The sequence below is a fragment of the Amia ocellicauda genome, chromosome 8, assembly GCF_036373705.1.
Source record: "Amia ocellicauda isolate fAmiCal2 chromosome 8, fAmiCal2.hap1, whole genome shotgun sequence".
Taxonomy (NCBI): Eukaryota; Metazoa; Chordata; class Actinopteri; order Amiiformes; family Amiidae; genus Amia; species Amia ocellicauda.
The window spans coordinates 13,563,273-13,583,985 of record NC_089857.1 but is presented as its reverse complement, the minus strand read 5'-3'; the positions used below and the strand labels follow the sequence as shown (position 1 = coordinate 13,583,985).

The 20,713-nt window shown below is 35.7% G+C and overlaps 1 protein-coding gene across 1 annotated transcript; it reads left to right on the top strand.

Moving 5' to 3' along the window:
- Positions 1 to 6,136: 6,136 nt before the first annotated feature.
- On the top strand, positions 6,137 to 14,622 carry fgf5 (fibroblast growth factor 5). Its single transcript, XM_066711716.1, has 3 exons — positions 6,137 to 6,534; positions 8,668 to 8,771; positions 12,966 to 14,622. The coding sequence occupies exons 1-3, from the start codon at positions 6,318 to 6,320 to the stop codon at positions 13,329 to 13,331; spliced, it is 687 nt and encodes a 228-aa protein (XP_066567813.1). The 5' UTR covers positions 6,137 to 6,317; the 3' UTR covers positions 13,332 to 14,622.
- Positions 14,623 to 20,713: the final 6,091 nt, after the last annotated feature.

The following is a 20,713-nucleotide window of genomic DNA, read 5'->3' as shown; positions in this document are numbered from 1 at the left end:
AAAGTATTTTCAGTACTGAGTTTTTATGGCATGGGTGTTTTTTACCTAAACTGTTTATTAGTTATTGCTGTTATTTCAATGTGCACAGTGCACTACTTACATTTCTATGTATTACTAAATCTATTTATTCAACATGTACAGTGTATGTTAAAGTCCAATGAATGTTCTATGATGTGCACTATTTAAATGTTTGTTTGTCTTTTAGTTTTGCCTTTACATTCTCTCTCCGCCATAAAGATGGGCACCACTAAAATGTTTTGCAGCAAGGTGAGGGGCCCCACCTCTCGCCTATGGCCTCCAAACGTCTAGTAAAACATATTTTTTGTTATTTTGTTTTATAGTTCATCATTTCAATAGAATTTGATTCAATTATCAGCAAATAATTAATATTAAAAAACACTCATCTGACATTTATAAAAACGTGAACAAAGCAAGAGAGAAAAAAACGAACCTGATGGAATGATTGATCAATTCTTTCAGCAAGGTTCGGTCACCATTTGAGTCTACTAGTAGGCCCCATAGCATGTGTGGTATGGGAGAGATATTACTAAGTAAGGAATCTAAATAAAATAACCAGACATCTTTGCCTTGCTTTAGTAACATGCAAAGCAGAGTATAATTTTTTTGTGCATATTATGTGATGAGTAGTATTTGTTATTATGAACCAAAAAATTAACTGTTTAAGCATAATGTATTTTGGAATGCATCAAATAAATAAAGTTTACATATATGATACAGGTGAGAGGATTTGGACAACATTTCTCATTAGGCCGCTAGTAGCTAATTGATCCACCTATTTAGTGAAAAAGAGAAGATAACCAGAATCAGGTTAGTATGTATGCAGGTTCTAGTCATAAAAGCCCCTGCTCTTAATTTACACCTCTGACCTTGGATCTCTTTTTCATTATTGAGCCTGAAGATCACATTATAGCATTGCCATTTAGTTATTTGAACTTCCCTTTTATAACAGTGTACACATACCATATAGTATACACAGAGGTAATGGTGTTAAATTGCTTGTCTAGGCACAATCTCACTCAGTTTATGCACATAAAGAAAACAACATGAATGCAGTTGAATTTTGTTCCCCAAGACTGCATGTAACGTTCAGCTATGAAAAGCTTTCCGGTATAATTCCAGTTCCTTTGGCTTGTGTGGTTGGTTGTCCTAGGTAGTCTGTGCACAGTCATTCATCTGTGAGCAGATGTTTTGGCAATAGATCCTTCACCATTTAAATCTCTCAGGGGAAATACCTATTGACATCTTGTGAAAGCCGTCAGAGAACTGTCATTCAGTCTTCAGTATCATAGGGCAGGTGTCTGTTCATTATCACTGACAGTAGGGAAGTCTCTCAAGGGTTGCTATTGACAGCATCTTGTCACTAGTTAGTGCTTCCATTGACAGGTGGTTCTTTCTGTAACCAGGCAACAGGTGTTTCTTTGTTCATCATCAAATGGGCTATGACCACGACACAAAAACAAAGCCCTCTTTCCCACAAATTAATGGCCGGCAATTATGGCTACGCAAATGTTTAGATCAGCATGATGATTAAATGCCTCACTGACATGCCTGCTTTATAGAATGCTACTTTTTAAACACTATATCCGCCTCCTGCTCTCCGATTTAGGCTGAGCCTTTGACCCCTAAAACAGGCTTTAAAAATATTTTCAGTGGAGCGGTGACTGAGAGACATCAGGCGACTGAAAAGCATAGCTGTATGCCAGTTTGTGATGATGGGATACACGGGTCAGTAAGAACATATTAGCAAGACTGTAGAGGGGGAACTATTGACATTACAGACTCAGGATTCACGCAGAGCGCAGAATTCATGTGAATTGTTTTTGTGGTGACATTGGAGTGTATTTACATACACAACACATACTGATACTAATGTGCTTGTGAATTAAATATACAATAGGTTATCTTCAAGTCTTATACTACTTGTATCATACATTCTTAAGCATAGATTTAATACTCTTTCCAAAACTAATAGTAAAACCTCTTTTTGAAAATTGATACCAAGCATGAATGAAGGTATTAATGCCGTCTAAGTTCATTTTTGTGCATCTGTGTCACATGCTTTATTTTTACATGAGCTGTTACATTTTCTGAAAACAGTTTGATTAATTTCAGGGTTTCCAAGCTTCAGTTATATATGTTCACATTATTGTATCAACATATCTGCAGTCTAAACAGAGTTTAACACACTAAAACACTAAGCCTGAAACACCCAGCCCCTGGTGCTGGCTTAAATAAGGGAGTCTGTTCAAGGGGAGCTTTATCTAGTTCCCTGCATTTTAGCATGAATGTTCAATAGCCAATATCATCATGCTGCAAGATATTGCCCAGTGTGAAAGCAATTACCATGCTGTTTACAGAAGTGCCTTGACTTGCCAATAAATTATGGTTGTTTTTCGGTGGTTATCCTTAACTGAATAATTAATATTTTTTATCAATAATTACCTATCCCTTATGCCATCATTTGTCGAAGAGATATGGGAATCTATTAAAAACCATGTGAACAACTTAGTTAGAATGCATGATACCAGTTTTTGCAAAGTATATTAAAACACATAATATATACAATCTTTAAATTCACTGAGGTGATATTGATCTTCATTACACCATACAGTCCTTATGTACCTTTAATTATGTGGACGAATAGTTTTGTCTTTGAACCTCTCTGCAATATTTTGTAACATATCTGCTCAAATTACTTTTACAGTAATTATTTTCTGCTCTCATATAAAGTGCTTTTCTGACAGATATCTTTGTTCAGCTGTCAGAAAATAAACATCACGAACAGCTTCCTCTAATGTGTCCAACTGAATTGACTCAGTCAAGCCGCTGCATATTCAATCGGTCCACTTTGCAAGGACTTTCATTAATCTCCTGTTCAAAAACCTTTCTTTCTTTCATGTTTGCATAACAAGAAATTGTATTGTGCCCTGGGTGTTTCTCAAACAAGCTGATGTCACATTTCATAGTGTATAGTTATAGTTCCCTTCAGGAAAATACACAAAAATTCCATTATGATCTTTTTCGACTAAATGCCTAGAACAGACTTCCATTAAGTCAATGTTTTCATTCTGACGTATTCAGTAGATTAGATTTTGGAGTAGGAGGAAGCTCTCAATTACAGGGCTTTTAAATACAAATAAAATTTTACTTTTTCACATTAACAATATTCTGTGAGCACACAAATAATGTTTTATACCTATTATCAGGGAAGTATTGTGTTACTATTTTAATTATTTATTTTTGCTAATGCTTCACTCATACAATGCTCATTTAGCTTAATGTGCAGTAGGCTGTTTATATAAGCTAATTATCATGCCCTTGCTAATTAGTAATGAAAGGTATATGCTGCAAAGTTACTGAATTAAAGGTTTGCTCTGTAGGCTGAATCAACATTGCAGAGGTCATATTTTGCAACAACAAATGTTTTCACATACTGACATTACAACACTGCTGTGCGTAACTTGTGCGTGGAATTTTCTAGTAGAGGAATCGAGTGCGTATGCTTCTTCCTTTACCCTCACGCATCACAGAGAACACAGAATGCTTTTAAAACCACATAAACCAGTCAACCAAAAAAAGTCATGAGTTTTTCCAAATCATATATTTTAAATGGAATACTTTAAATGCTTCCACCAGAGCATGCTCAGTGACAGTGGTGTTTTATTAGATTTTCATAATCTGCAGGTGTGGTTCACCCAGTGGGAGTGGAAGATGAGGTATAAAAGACCCACAGTTGCATCTGATACACCAGGAAGCTCATGTCAGGCCTTACAAAACTGTCAGAGCCATGTGTGTTTACACTCTTCTAAGCGTGATGTAATTAATGTTACATGAAATCCCACTCAACAAAGATTTGCAAAAATAGCTTATCCTATAACTGGATTTTTCATAATAATGGCAAGTTCAGAGTAGTTTACATAACATACATCTCTCAGTTATTCTGTGAAGGATGTCATTTCATCATTTTGCTAAGAAAATCCACTAGACCTTCATAAACCTTACAACCTAATACCTCTCTTCCTAAGAAGCTCTTATGTGTTCTGATCATTTAAGCGCTGAATTAAAAAAATTAAAATTAAAAAAAAACTGCTGTCAGGTTTCTGTGGTACCTTCTAGAGGTATTTTTTCTTAGTGATTTGGAAACAAATACATTTGCAGCTACCATACCATAAGGCCAATAATAACTTAATGAGCACTGTGGGACAAACAGCCATCCCATGTGTAACCTTAGCTATGCTGTAAAACAATGCATATTGAAGACAGAAAAATATGTTTAAAATGTATATATGTATATACTCTACCTATGTCTTTATCAGTGATCTCCTCTGCAGGCAGATAATATAAAATAATTCAGGCTCAATTGTTGGTCTAGATTAATGAGATCACTTGCATTCAGTATTAAAATCCACAAAATATTGTTTTCACAAACACACTCACACACACACACAAACATACACAAGCACGCACACACACTCACAGACATACACAGACAAATGCAAACTTCCTGCTGATCAAATAACACACATTTCTCTCTTGATTATGATCTCATATGGTAGTGACACCATGACAAAGTATTTGTGAGGTTCCCACTGTGCATCTCTCCCTACTTTAATTAGAGGATCATAGACTTAACCCTTTCAATAAATCACATTACATTTCATATGATAAGGAAGGTTACTGTGGTTAAGGCAACATTTGTATTAGAAATGAAGAAGCCCTATTCATTTCAAAACCCAGAACTCACTTTGCTTTGTTAGGCTGCATAGTAAAGCACAGGTGTGCAGCAGCAACAGCTGCAGTAACAGCAACACAATTACTATAATTATAATACTCAATTTCTTGTCTGTTTGTTTGTTTGTTGAAGTCTTATGTAGCATTGAAGAAACTGATTAATAATTCATAGCTCCTAAATCAGGAATTTAGGTTTTAAAATAATCTTGGATTTGTAATTTGTAAAAGTGACACAATTCTCTCTGAAGAAAATTGTACATCTCATATTAGAACACATGACAAATAGGAGGACAACACAATGCTGCTACTAATTGCATGAGATATGTAGCACTTAGGCTTGTCAAATTAGCTTGAAACAGATACTTCTTTCCAGGATATGCGTCTTAAAAAATGAATGAGCCCTATAAATAATTACATTAATACTGGGAACCAAATACACTGCAGATGTTAATAATTATCACTCTTATGCCTTTTATGAGGTTTCTAGATTTGGACCAGTTTAAAATGTCAAAATCTATAGTTACAGCATATATGCAATTGTGTCATTAGAAAGACTCTATTGTTTATATAGGTATACATATACAGCCTTTTGCCAAATGCAGAGGTATTTTTTTAAATTTGTAATAAAATATTTCTGACATATTTGTAAAAAAAAAAAAAAAGTTGTCTTTACCACACACATATATATATATATATATATATATATATATATATATATATATATATATATATGCTACCAAACTGTTTTTCAATATCTAATTTTAATTGACTGATATAAGTTGATACTACTTTCGGCCTTGGTGTGTAAATGTACACATTTACATTGCTTGGTGCATCAAGAGTTTATGATATACTTAAATATCATTTGGGTATCACATGTGCATGACAGATAAGGTACCAGCTTGCTATATTATCCATTGTAGGATACTGAATGACAAACACTCCAAAACATACAGAAAAACATGCACAGGTCAATAAATCCATGGGAAGCATCAGTCACTGAAGAGCACCACCCAACCGTGTGCATCTATTTTAAACCTTTTGTAGTCCCCAAGGATTGTTGATCATTCTTGCTGCATTTTAAAAATGTATATATTTAGGAGAGTTTCCCTCTTTGACACATGAAATGACTCATCCCTCTGACCCACTGGGATTCCGTTTTCTATGTGTTGTGAATTATTTGTGGGCTTTGGCAACCTATAAAAATGCGCTTCCCCGTGCGTAAAATGCCGCGCATATTGCGTCCTGGCACGGTTTTGGGGATGGCCCTCCTTCGTGGTCACTATCCACTTTTTGGCTGGTTTCAGTGGATCGATACTCAGCAGGTCCATGCTTTGGGGGAGAAACCCGGGATGAGAGAGCGTCCTTCAGAACCCAGGCATGCATCAAGCAGTGAGATCATTTGTGTTATAAATATCTCCAACTCCAGCTACTGCAGCCGGGGTTATGCCTACCAGAGCTGCAACTGCGAGTGTGTGCGCACAGTTAGGAGTGCATGGAGCACAGGATCAACGACAACATGCTGGAAGTGCCCTAGCAGAGACACGGCGTCCCTTTTTGGAAGAATGAGCTTTTCTTTCTGCGTTTTTTTCTGCGCTCATCTGATTCGCATTGCCGCCGGGACAGAGTCTCAGCACGGTCCACTGGAGGAGCAACTTCTCGAAGAGGGCAGCAATTCTGGGCGCAGGACTGGCAGACTTTACTGCAGGGTTGGCATTGGCTTTCATCTCCAGATTCACCCCGATGGCAGAGTCAATGGCAGTCACGAGTCCGACCAGCTGAGTAAGTTCTTCATTTATTTGAATGCACATTTTTGACAAATTGGCATAGGGTTAAATAGTTTGTGGATGAGAAGGGGGACATTTTTACTATTTGGGTTGTATATTGCATTGCAATGCCTGTATTGTTTTCAGTGCATCAAAACATTTAATATCTGTCCGTTTTGTAATCTGCTTTGCATTTGTAAGCAGATATCTGGTAAGCTGCCATGCACATTAAGAAGACGTTGCTTACATTTCGTCTGAAGTGTGCAGCATGGCTTTTGGTTTCGGAGAGTAAATTCATTATAACATGAGAATTGAAAGAGGCATCAACCCTTGGGGAGAAATTCAGTTCACACCCATGAGAACATAAGAACTTTGTTTCAGGCTGAGATAAGGGTAAACACACTTTATTGAAATAGTGCAGAACAAGTGCAATATTATATTTGTGTGCGATTCGGGACATTTATTATCTTAATTGGCCACTGTATGAATAGATGAAGCCTATAGGTTTTCTGTCTCCAATTCCTTGTTGGTTGCTGTTTTAGTAGCAGCAGGTATGTGGGTAACAGGTGCAACTCCAGAGATCAGAATGGTTTAAGTTAAGAACCAACGTGGTTGTCTCCAGTCCAGTGTAATGGATCAAATGGTTGTCATGTGCTCTGTAATTATGAACATGACGTTCATTTATTTGCCAAAAGGTCTATAGTGTACGCGTCTATATATGTGTGTGTGTGTGTGTGTTTACGATCTGTAGCAAATTAATATTTTAACAATATATAATTTTTCAATATAACGCCATTATTAAATGAGTCATGAAACGAATTTAGTCCTGGATTTTGCAGTAATTTTTTTTTTAATGCATTAGACTTTTTAAACAGCGCGACTGTTTGTGCATTCTTGTGTGTAAATGTGAGTATGCCATATCTTAAAGTTTATCAAAATTAAAATTATCATTATGTTTTCAGAAGAAAATAAGTAGAAATGGCAACTGTCCGATTAGGTAGTACAATTCATACGATAAACTATCATTTTACACTATGCTTATCTTTTTTAAGTGACAGTTGAGCTTTAACTACACTGTCCGAGTGTAGAATACAATACGTGTTGATTACAACAAACTAACCTGTTATATTTAAGTATTTAAAAAACGCATTGAATATATATATATATATATATATATATATATATATATATATATATATATATATATATATATACACACACACACACAAACACACGTACACATGTGAACTGCAACAGTGAACTGATAATCAATGATGACACCATCTGTTAATACACAGGAATGAAGATGAAGAACTATATAGACCTTGTCATAAGTACATATATCCTCCTGGGACTCTTATAGGGTAATCTAGTGTACATAACAGCCTTATAAGTACTGGTTGTAAGATACAGGCCAAAGGAAAACTGTGGCATCATACAGTTCAAAAGAAACCAAAACAGAGCCCCTTCTCACTGTCCAGGACACCCAGAGGCAACAGCAGACATTGTGCACTGCAAGAGGAATGTGGAAATTGATTTTCAATAGTTGGCAGCAACCACTGGTTGTGGTCTGAGCCACTGATCAATTCCTGGCGATTGTCAGCAAAAGAAATATAACATCAGCATTTATCTGAAGGCCCAACAGCCTGTATGTGCCAATGATCCTCTTGTCCGAAGAGGGCAGGTTTTAAAGGAACACTGTGCCCCATCTCATTTCATACATGCAACACAAATATAGAAAGTGAGTCAGGAAATGATGGCTTTGTTCTGACCTGAGCCACTGCTACTGCACCCCATATCCAGTAAGTTTATGATTTGTGATGGTGAGCTTTCCATTCATAAGTGTCCCAGTAAACCCGTTTGCTTCCCTGGTCTCCCTAATAGCAATCCTTTGCCAGCAATTCCACAGACTTTGATACCTTATCTCATCCACACAGTATGTTAGTACATTGCCAATTTGCATAAGGCAGAGGGGTAACCCACACTCATATTTTGCCATGAATATAGATGTTTTTATATTAAACAGAATTTTGTTCGAACATAGGTGCCAGTTTATTTATTTTCAAACATCTAAGTACAATGTATACTTCAGTGTAAGTGAGTAATTAAACATGAACAAGTAAGATGATTATATTTGTACTCTTTGCAGGTGTTTTGGAGCTGTTTGCAGTCTCTCAAGGGGTAATAGGAATCCGAGGGGTTTTCAGTAACAGATACTTAGCCATGAATAAAAAGGGACGTCTCCATGCAATTGTAAGTTGTACATTTATATTTTTTTAATACATTAATCACATTTCTCTGTAACAAAAATATAATAAAGTAATTATGTTTGTTTATGTTAGTTAAAGTTTAGTATTTTGGAATGATGTATTGTTTTCTTTCCGAAGATTTCAAAGTATTCTTTTTGAATAAAACCTATATTTCCCAATTTTTCATTGAGGAACATAAGTATTGTTTGGCAAGATTTATGAAATATAAATATGGCACAGTCAAGAAGAATATTTTAAAGTGTAATATAAAGTTATGTTTAAAAGAGAAAGTGTGCAAAACATAACTATAAATTAGCCCTCATTTGTTTTTTAAATCAATTATGAAAAAGGCTTAAAATGATCTACCACATGCATATTCTATTTTGTAACCATCCAGTTCTACATACAAAATGAAAAAACTTTAATTGATGAAGGAACCAGCCTATTGGGGCCACAGTGTATTAATGTGTACATTTTATTCTAAGATTAAAATCAACCTGAAATAGTTGAAAAAAATCAAATGCATAGAAGAAAAATGTATTGAAATCATCCACTGAACACTAAAGAAACAACATTTTGATGCACTGCACACATTGCATGCAGAAACAGCTGGTTTCAAGACTTTGCGATCCTTTTGTAAAACAGTGGTGTTGGAGGGAGAGTATCTTATGAGGAGGCACACTAGGTTTGGGTTAATATTTTGTGAAATGGCACTCAAAATCGATATAAGAACATCAGTCTAACAATATCAGAGCAACTCTATTGATTTTTTTAAGTGATGCGTCTTTATATAAATAAACACAGGCATTTGGTTTTTACTCAAAAATACATAGTCATTGTGAGTTTTTATGTTAATGTTGTAACAAGTTGTTGGAAACATTTAGGCCAAGTTAATTTTCACATCCACTGAATAATATATTGGCAGAAATAAGTTTCTTTAAAAATATATAAAGAAAAAAAGTTATTCACTTATGACAATAAGTGCCTTTCTCCCCTGCAGCAAAGTTAAGTGTAGGTGAATCTACGTGTTCCGTGTGTTTTTTATATGAAGTAGAGGTAAGGTTGGAGAGAATACAGGCTTGCCTTATTGTCACATTTATTATTTCCATTGAATCCCAGTGCTTAACTTAACCACAAGGTTATCACCTTTGTTGTGTTCTCTCTATGATTTAGCTGTGCAGCAATGTACAGCAATCACTACTGCTCAACAATTAAACTGGAACTCTGGAAATATCCATTAGACCAGATGCCAATGTGTACATATCTGAAGCAGGACTCCTTTAGAATATATACAGAAGTAGTTGTGAACTCAGAATAACAAAACAAACTTAAAAAAAGGCTAAACTAATTTCCTTTAGCCGAATGAAGAAAATACGACCTAATATTTTTGGTTACATTCACTTCCTTCATAGTAGTGTAACTTCCTCGTTCCTAGTTTCAAATAAACAAAGACATTTATTATTTACTAAGCAGAGCTTCAAACTACAATGCTTAACTTCTTAAGCACAGACTACTTCGACACATGTAAGCCCCTCTACAGTGTAAGGGATACAGCAAGAGAGATAAGGTTGAAACTAGGATGGAAAAGACAAGAGTGTCCTGCCAGTGAAAAACACTATAGAGTACACAGAGGAATTGCTACACTAACACAATTCATGTGTCATGAAGAATATGTGATTTATATATAATTGTTTTTTTGAACGTTTGCTCATTATCATGTTTGCTGTTGTAGTCGGTACAACCCTAGCAAGCCTTGTAATACATCAATAATATTATTATAAATATTATACTGCTGATCTGAATGTGGGCAGTTATAAATTTGGACACATAGTTCCACATAGTTCTGGTAGCTTGAGGACTGAATGACATGTTTAGAAAATATTGTAATTATGCCATTTTCTGCTGTGCTGCTCTGTTCATCAAAGCAGAACTGTTTTATTATTTTAAAATGCAATTTAGTGGTTGCATAAGGGAACATACTGACCAAATGAGTTTCTATGCATCCATAGCCGATATTCTTAGAATTTCCCACCAAACATATTTTTAGCAATCGGTCAACATAAAACCTTTAAACTTTGCAAGTTTGTTTGGTATTAATACTGCTGTAGGGAATTAAACAATAGTATATGATTTACATTTATACTTTTAGTTATGGTGGGATATGATACGTGTGTCAGTATTACTAATTCAACCCATATAGAAATCAAAAAGACAGTTTAGCTGCTTCATCTGATAGATATTTCTATAGATCTTTCTGATCCTGTGTTTAGCTAGTTTGTGTACGGGCACCTTTTTGTGACTTGTCACTCCTGTGTCTTTCTAGCACAATCGGCTGTGAGTCATGGAGCAGAAAATCATTTATAATTTCATCTGAACAGTGGCCCCTCCTGTCCAGATCTTTACCAAAATTCACTTATGTGAAAAGAAACCAGTTAAGGCTTCTAGGTTATAGCCTCAGAGCAACAACAGTTGTGAAACCCAATCCAAATGTCATTGCCCGCTTGTTACAAATGATGAAATTAATGCAAAAATGGCATCTGTCTTTTTTCCTGTCCTAGTTGGATAAAGTTATTTCATGGACTAATGAGTTTTAACCAGTACAAAGGACGCCCTGCTCCTGTCACTCACTGCAGCTCTTTGATAGGAAAGTCATTCTGATGACTTTGAGCTGAACTGTAGATAAAAGTAAGTCTTGCAATTATTTTGTTACCCTTCAACACTCAATCATTCTGTGGCTTGATTCTCTTATCTGCTCAGTGCTTTTCATTAGCCCTCTTTATAGATGGCAGCCCAGTCCAACCACAAAGTGGCCCATTTTCTCCAGTTGATAATACAATTTGGCATAATTTGCATCCATTGCAATTATGAATTGTGGCAGGGTTACTGCATTTGTGCTGTGTTTCTCACTGTTTCATAAGTTAGCTTTTGCCCATTCAGTGTTTTACCTCTGTTTTATTTTTTAATTCCCCATTCCCCCCAAAGGTTGTGTAGAAGTCTGTTTGTGGTGGGGTTTATAAGTATAAAGGTTTTGTTGAGTCTCACATAATGTTTTCTAAATACTATTTCAATATCACATTATAATATGGAATATACGCAATATGTATGAAGCTGATACAAGCAAATGAAGTTACACTTTAATTAGGTGGCATTCTGGACAATAAATGATTGGTACAGGAATGAACAGCAGTGGTATATAAATGGAGGGGTTAAGCAGTTTCAGGAGTATTCAGTTTATGATTGATGTCATGTGGACTACCTTCTAATCTCATAAAGAAAATCCTTGCTTATATGGATTATTGCATGAATGGATATTAGATTGCAAGATAGAGTGTAAGTCTGTGGTATAAATCCATTTGCTGCTGTTATTTCCTGTCTTCTTCGGGATACTTAGTACAGTTAAATGTGAACTACGAAGAATGGGTTCTGCTCGTCGTGCATTTCTCACATTTAAGTACTTCAAGTGATTTACAGTCTTAAGCAGGGATGTTATTCCCACACTCCAACCCAGAAACCTGTTCCGAACCCAACAGGGAACAATTGTTGATTATTGCTGATCTACATTTTTACAGTTTCTTCTCATGCAACTCGCAGATGATCATGGCAGTAGCGGCTCATATAAAGTATTGTACATCAGCGGCATAGGAGCAATTCAGCTTTGGAAGCAACTGAACATAAACAATGTGAAATGTCTGGCTGAATGTGTAATTCCAAAATGCTTCTTTGATGAGAAATTTCCTGAAAAAGGATATGGGTGATTGTTATTTTCTCAGGCATATAAAGGCAATTATCTAATTAGAGACCTTCATGGAGAAAGAAAAAAAAAACTGAGGTAACTTGGTAGTAAGTAAACAGATTCCCAGATGTGATCCAGCTGAGCAAAGCAAAAGTATTACAGCAAGAACTACGTATTATTCATTAATGTCACTTATTATAGTATTCAATGTACTTCAGGGCATAGTGTGTCCAACTGTCAATGTCACACTCCAGCTTTCTTTGGCTCCCGGTCTGGTATGTGCCTACCTCGTCAGGGTCAACTACTGTGTGTTTGTTCACTGTTTTTTTTTAACCTGTCATCTTTTTGTTATTGTTCCTGAGCTTAAACCCTGGGAAAGCTCATACAGATCTAAGAGTCCCCCATTTGAAGTTGCTTATTATTATTTTCTTTTTTTCTTCTTTTTTTTCACTGTTTACGTTTTAGGAAAAATTCACAGATGATTGCAAGTTCAGGGAACGCTTTCAAGAAAACAGCTACAACACGTACGCCTCAGTGACACACAAGAACCACCGGACTGGGAGGGAATGGTTCGTGGCTTTGAACAAAAGAGGCAAAGCAAAAATGGGCTCTAGTCCCCGTGTGAAATCCCAACACGTGTCGACCCATTTCCTGCCCAGGTTCAACCTGCAGGAGAAGACCGAACCTGGGTTCACCATCACGGACAAGAGCAATGAGAAGAAAAAAACATCGACCCCGCCACCAAAGCCCCCCACGCCCAAGGTTAACTTCGATGCTGGACGCAAGCGGGGTCAGACAATAAAATACTGGCCCAAGTTTAGATTTGGATAGAAGCTCTGCCAGGACTGACTGGGAACTTATCCTGAGTGGGATGGTCAAAGCGTGGCGCATACAGGTGGACAAAGCTGGGCTGTCTCTTCACAAGGGCATCCAAGTCCAGCTCTCTCAGAACTAAAATGCTTTCCAAACCCGTCCAACCATTCCAACTAGCAACTGACCATGCATACAAGACAAGGGCTGCAAGGACTAAAGCTTTAAAAGGTTCAAAGTTAAGAGAAAAAAACTGATCTCCTTATAGTTGCTATTTTCCGTGTAATTCTTCCTATGGGTCTTCCTTGCCTCCACAAAGAGAAAGTGGATGTGCTTTTAATTACAACATTAAGTAAAACAAAAGATCTGGGGTATTAGCAAGTCTTCAGCATCTTTCCAAAAAATAAACAAGAAAAAAACACCTGCTGCCCTTAACATCGAATGCTGTTTTATGAACCGTTGTGGAAAGGGGAGAGCCCAAGAAGTTTTAATTTCTATCACTGAAGATCAACCACAGTTTACTTAGGTCAATACAGAAACAGGCTTCTTTTTGTTTGTTTGTTTGTTTTGCTTTTCAAAAATACCTTTCCATCACTCTAAGTTTTGTATCAAGTGTGTTCCTCTGAGAGACTTCTCGACAATGTTTTGATACACCGTAAGTCAGAACAGAAAAATACGAACGTTTGTTTTGTACCATCTTCCCCGTATATACAAAAGAGCTCCAGTGCTGGTTATTTATGAGGTGAAATGTGAATTAGTACATTTAACCTCTGAGACCTGGGTTCTGTTTCCCAGAATAGTTGGAAAGGGGGAGATCTGCAGACTGTCCATCAAAACTCTCATTTTAAAGCAAGGCTGTTTAAAATATCCCTGCCCTGACCCTGTAACATTCCTTCTAGGGCCGTTCCACAGGGATAGAGATGTCTTGTGAGAGCACCTCGATGTTTTGAGGATAGCTCCAGCCATAGGTGTATCAGATAGCAGTCTTCAGCGTCACGGTCCATTATCAAACTCTGTCATCATTAAATAACCAGTCTGTGAAATTCACCCCCTGGGACTTAGGTCAGGAAGATAATGATTCCTGTGGTGATGTTTACAAGTGAAACAAATGACTTAAAGAGTAAAATCGAATACATTGTACTCTTAAGAAAAGAAAAAAGAAAAAAAAAATGTTATGTGTCCTACAAGCTCCTCTCTTGTTATTATTGCAGGAAGGCACTTGCTATACTTTTTTCATTCTCTGACCTCATGATAGACTTAATACAATAAAATATAGTAAAGCAAAATAATGGTTTAAATGTTTTCCAAAGAAAGTTTGTGTTTTGTTTGTTTGTTCCATTTTGTTTTTTTATTGGAAAATAATGCTTTCTTACTGAACTTGACTGAAATTACAATAAAATGATGTATTGGTAAACATGTGTCTTTTACTTTGTTTGATAGTATTAAGCTCTGCTCTTAAAAATTATACCAGTGAAGACCTCACTATAAAAGGTTATACTCAATTCTTAACATTTTAATCTATCAGTCTGTTAATCTGACAGCATTTTAAGCATTATTCTGCACTGTAGAATGACAATAGCTCATCTCAACTACATAAAACCAGAACTAAACTAATGGACACCTTTGCTTTTACAGAAAATAAATACCTGGCAAAACAACAAAAAGGTTTACACCCTGCAGGTCAAAGATTTAAGGAGGTAAAGCCAGTACTGCCCATTCCTTGTACCAATCCTTGGTGTAGAGCTATTTTTTCAGATGCCAATCTCTTTAGAACAACATGCTAAAGACATCGTCAAAGATGTCGTCTCTTAGGTGCAACCACAGATCAACATGTCCTCCCTTTTAATTATATATGTATTAGCTGACATGTCTCTCTTAACTGATATAAACTTGTATGTGTACATTAAACTTGTGTTGAACCTTTTATAAATTAGGCGATGCCAAGTCACAGTAATCTATCAGCAAGAAACAGAAAAAATAGATGAACAAAACAAGAGCAAAAAACAATAACAGCTCAAAATGACCAAACAACCACCATGAAATGTGTGAGGACCCTGCAACTATGAAAACAAGAGATCTTTAGACAACATGGGTTGGTGGTCTTTTCCATGCATTTGACAGTCTGAACTGAGCATTTGGGGTGATTCTGAAAAACAAAATGCTAATCACATTTTCCTGCCTTCCAGCATTAGCTTGAATAGGTTATCATCCCTCAAAATACTTTCCAACACAGAGAAAGCTTCCAAAGTGACAGCAACCCTGCAGAACCTACCAAAGGCATGTTTTATTATATAACAGCATCAGTCTAACAAGAAGAACCTACACAGAAAGAACAAAACAGAACCCATGCAGGAATACACACGGCATGGGAGAAGGAAAACTCAAGTTAAAGTCACACAATATGGACTGCTGCTTGAAGCTTTGTTGTTTCACAGTGGTAAACAGTCCACCACCCTGAAGCCACAAGGTCTCCAAATGTGACCCATGTGTGAATTGAGTTACCCAGGTCTGTGCAATCTAGTCTACTGACAACATTAATAACATTTGTCCTTGGCCAAATGTGTATATTAAGGGAGATAACTCATTCAAGGCAATACACTGAAAGTACAATATTGAGGAGAAAGTCAATCTGGGATGGAAATGCTGACTCCAATCAACAGCACTGCAGGCCTGCTTGTTACCGCATTGCCAAAAGGCTGTCATAGCTGTTATCAGCCTCTATGCACATCCTTTGAACTAGAGTAGAGGGCATCCATGTAACAATATCTGCCAAGAGAGAAACTGCACTAGCTGGTAAGAATATGACCAAGTAGTGTACATTGTGAATACTATGTAAATAAATACTCGAGGAGAGAGGTATCAGTTTACACTATGAGGATTTAGCAGTGTTTATGTATATATTTAGATCATAATTTAATTAATTGAGATTTCATTTTCATACTCAATATTTAAGCTTACAATGCCCTGAAAAAATAGTGTTGAGTATACATAAAATTGGTTGAAATGGAGACGTCATCTTGTAGGTAAAAACAAAAGTGACCCAGTGTTGTTATTAAAACACTTTTGACCACCTTGTCCATTGTATCTGTCCACACAATTATTTGTGTAATATAAAAAAAATGAAGTAGTCTTCAAATAAAGTGTTACAAAAATAGCTTGCCATAGATTAGTGTTGAATATTCCTCAATTTAAAGAACTGAAAACATGATGTCTTTGATGACTGACTGAAGTAGCAATGCCTGCTGTATTGCAATCAGTCTTTCCTTTTCAAACTTAAACAGTTAGTGAACCAAATACTAATCTAATCTAAATAGTATGAATGTTTCATTAAATGTGTTGCCATTCAGAAAACACTTCTAATTATGTTTTACATGCTACCATTCACAAGAACAATATGGAAAGCGAGGAGATTTATGTTACGTTCCCTATTATTTTCAGATACATTAATTTCAAATGTTACATTCCCCCTTCATAAGAAGAAAACATGCTGAATTGAAATTCCAAAAGGATATTTTATCTGCACTTTACCAGCCGCAGTCAATTAAAGTTAATAAAGGTTCAGTGAAGCATACTGCCAAGTGAACTGACTAATCTAACAAACAATTCACAAAAAACATTTTAAATAAAACTCTTCATTAATCCACAGGGCCCATGGGAACCATCTGCATGTTGCTGGATATCAAATCATAATGAGCATTTATTGTGCCTGAAGGGATTGTGAGAAAAGGCATACAGTAGTGGTTAATATGGTTTGCTTTGATTTCTCATTGAAATCCTACATCCCCCTCCCTTACACACAGAGAAAGTGGACAGGAGAACTAATCCAGCCATTTGGAATAGAGGGATTTCATGTAAAATTTGTGGTTGTTATCCAAAGCTCAAAAGCTATTTCTGGCAGGTTTAATAGTAGGAATGTGATAGCACATTAAACTGTTTTGAATAAACACTGGTTTATACAGCACATTAAATTAAAAAGGCAATGTTTATTCTGTAAACAAAACTTCAGAAACAAACCTTTTAGTAAGTTAGTGCATTAATTTACTGCACGTGATTCTTGGGAGAACATCATTATGAACAAAGACAAAGACATGATCTTATGACTTGACAAAACAACACATGATTAAATCCTCAACCCCATTTCTCTTTATCAGAGACGGATGCTTTGTCACAATTACACTGGCTTTTCCATCACTGTGTTTCAGTGTTTTTAAATAGCTGTCTAAATAAATGCCAATTTATTCATACATACCACAATTTCATTCCTCCTGATTTGCAATCTTTTGTAGAGAATATTACATAATTGATATGCAAATAACTTAATTGAGTATGTCAATTTAATCATCATAATTGTATGAATAAGTAAGCTACACCAGTCATCTGCAGTTTAGCTCACTGAAAATGTAATTGCATTTCAATCAATTCATTTGAAACATTTCTTATAGTCCTATTTATGAGGTGATAGAATATCCATAAAGTGAAACATTACAGTGAATAGATTATATATCACTAAATAACAAAGTATACTACCAGTTTAATAATACTGGATAAATACAAATTAATTAAATAAATAAATAGCCTACATCTAGAAATACAAAGAGTTTTACAGTCTTCAAGCCAGTACTATTATTGTGAAAGTGTAGTTAAGTAATGTTCAACCAAGGTTGCTGAGAAACCAATGTTATTTGTAAAGGAATACAAATCTAGTAAAACCTCGCCTCCTTGATGTTTGACACTTGAATCCTAACAAAGTATATGTCAGGTGGTCATTTTGTGTTTAGCAAGAATATATATATATATATATATATATATATATATATATATATATATATATATTCTTGCTAAACATGGAGCTATATATATATTCTTGCTAAATATTTAAGCTTAAAATGGAGCTGATGTAATTCCATAAAAACTTTATCAATACATGTGGTTTTGAAAATAGAGAAGAAAATACACTTGGAGCAGATATTCTGGAAAAGCATAGATAATCCCTGTCTGGAGATAACAACCTTATGCCATTTTTCAACAGAACATTTTTAGGTTAGGCATCCCTCATGACTTAACAAGTTTTAAGTTAGCCGATTCAACAGTTCAACTCTAAACCAGCACAGGACGGAATGCACACTCAACCCACATCACCTTCATCAACACATTCTCCAGTGCTGAAGAAATGGGCAGGGAGGGCACAGTCCTGCAGGGAACAGAGTTTAAAGAAAGCAGCATTAAAGCCATTGAGCACACACAGACCCTGGGAAGGACCAGGGTGGAAAGCCTCTCTATACATAAACATATATCCTGTTCATTCCCAGCTCCATGCAGAAGACAGGGAGAAAGCCGAACACTACAGTAGAGCTCTCTGCTGCCCCCAAGAGGTCTCACAAAAGACACATTTCTTAATGATATAATATCTTCAGATATCAACTAGACCAGAGTTCCCCACTAAAATATTGAGCAGGGCCAATTCAGTAACCCTGTGTTATTTGGTGGGCCTCATATATACTCATTCCCCAAATATTTAAAAATGATTTTTAAAACTTACATAAATTACATATTCCTATATAATACTAATGATTATTACTATTATCATTATCACTCTAATTTCCATTATAATTATTTGAAGTACTGCTAGGTTGTGACAGCTCTGAGTCCAATGTGGACTAATATTCACTTTAAACTCTTTAAAAAATAATCCATAACATTTTTCATTCAATTAAATTTTTACAAGTATCTTAAATCAAAGTATTATTCATAATAGTAGTAGTGGTAGTAGTAGTAACAGTAGTAATGCTCCTCACAAGGAGTAAAAACATGATTTAACCAATAACATAATTGTAGCTGCAATCACATTTTTTAATGCATATTTTGTGCATCTGTAGGTATAATATGGACCTCAATGTGTTCAATTAAATCTCTGCAATGCCCTCTAAGTGTAATCTCAATGTTTCAGCATATATTCCCATATGTGACTGTTACAGCTTGTCCAGGTCAAGAGTATATTGTTGGAAAAGTATCAGTTGATAGCAAAGATAGTCAGCTGTCAGAAGAATACAAAAAGCTGTGAATGTGAAGGGGCCATTGAGCCAGTATAGTCTCTTTTTAGTACACCAGTTCCCCTGAGTGGAATGAAGTTTCTTCTCAGGTTGCTATCCTAGTTTAACCTTTATGAACTCCCTAAGTCAGCCAATGAACAAACACAAGGTAAAAACAACAACGACAACAAATAAACCACATACACACAGGGCAGTTCTGCAAGGCTGTGGGGAGAGGTTGAGCAGGGAAGTCATTTGAGCCATTTTTTTCCCATTCTAATATACACCATTCAAATGCTTTAGAATAGTTAAAAGACTGACCAGCCTTTGTGAAACGAACAGCTCACCGTGATGAAAGGCTACTTTGGCTAACAGGACTACCAGAAATGAAGCAAATGTCAGCATGTTCTGAAAAGGCTAAAAATAAGTAGTCTTCAAAATCACCATTTGGTTAATTGAATAAACTCTCTGCAAACCATTTATATCAGGTGTGTCAGGTATCCACTTTCTGGACTGTTAAACATATTAACGTTGTGTTTGATTATAGAATTCAACCTCTTCAGATTGACTTTTAATTGCGTCTCTTTTACAAAATCACAATACTTTTTAGACACTTTAACTTAATGTGCCTGTACTGCCCTGAACTGGCTCATCTGATCAGCTGATCTGTCAGTTTCACATTTTCAGTTTTTAGTTTAGTTTAGTATACATTACTATACCTTGTATGTTTCTCTGTCTTATTTTCAACAATAAATCGGTTCCTCAGTTTGATGATGTGCAGTTTCTGTAGAAATGGCACAAATTATAAATGTATCCCCATCTGTGACTTATCCCAACCACTGGGATGTCTTTAAAAAAGTGATTAAGATCTCAAAGGAATTAAATGAAAGATGTTAAGGGTAAAATAACTTTACGTTATGTTGCATACAGAATTTCTATATTTCATCCACACACAAAATAATTGAAATACTAAAAAAAAAAAAAACATGAATAAATAAATAAACATTACAGAAAGTCATTATATTTGAGTGGCCTACAAATAAGCCACATTCAATATTTATTAGTGAAAGCATATCTGACATTTCCCTTCCCATTTTTGGCCTTGTATTCGCGATTTTATATTATTAAAAATACATTTAATGTATTTTCAGCAGACAATTATTGGTTTCATTCAATTATTTACAAAGGCAATCAGTTTCATTTTATACTTCTGCTTATCTTCAAAGGGGCAAAATACATTGGCCAAGGAACACAACCGCATGTTATGAAGAACACTATTAAACTTAACTTTGTATTTATTGAAACCTTGCCAGCCTAAAAACAGACTGTTCATGTTTCTAAATGCCCAATAGGATTACTTTCATGCCTAAATAA

Bases quoted from the DNA above. Each gene is read 5' to 3' on its own strand.
- fgf5 (XM_066711716.1), top strand. From the start codon at position 6,318: ATGAGCTTTTCTTTCTGCGTTTTTTTCTGCGCTCATCTGATTCGCATT. The intron at 6,535-8,667 runs GTAAGTTCTTCA...TACTCTTTGCAG, and splicing joins TCACGAGTCCGACCAGCTGA to GTGTTTTGGAGCTGTTTGCA. The intron at 8,772-12,965 runs GTAAGTTGTACA...TTTACGTTTTAG, and splicing joins AGGGACGTCTCCATGCAATT to GAAAAATTCACAGATGATTG.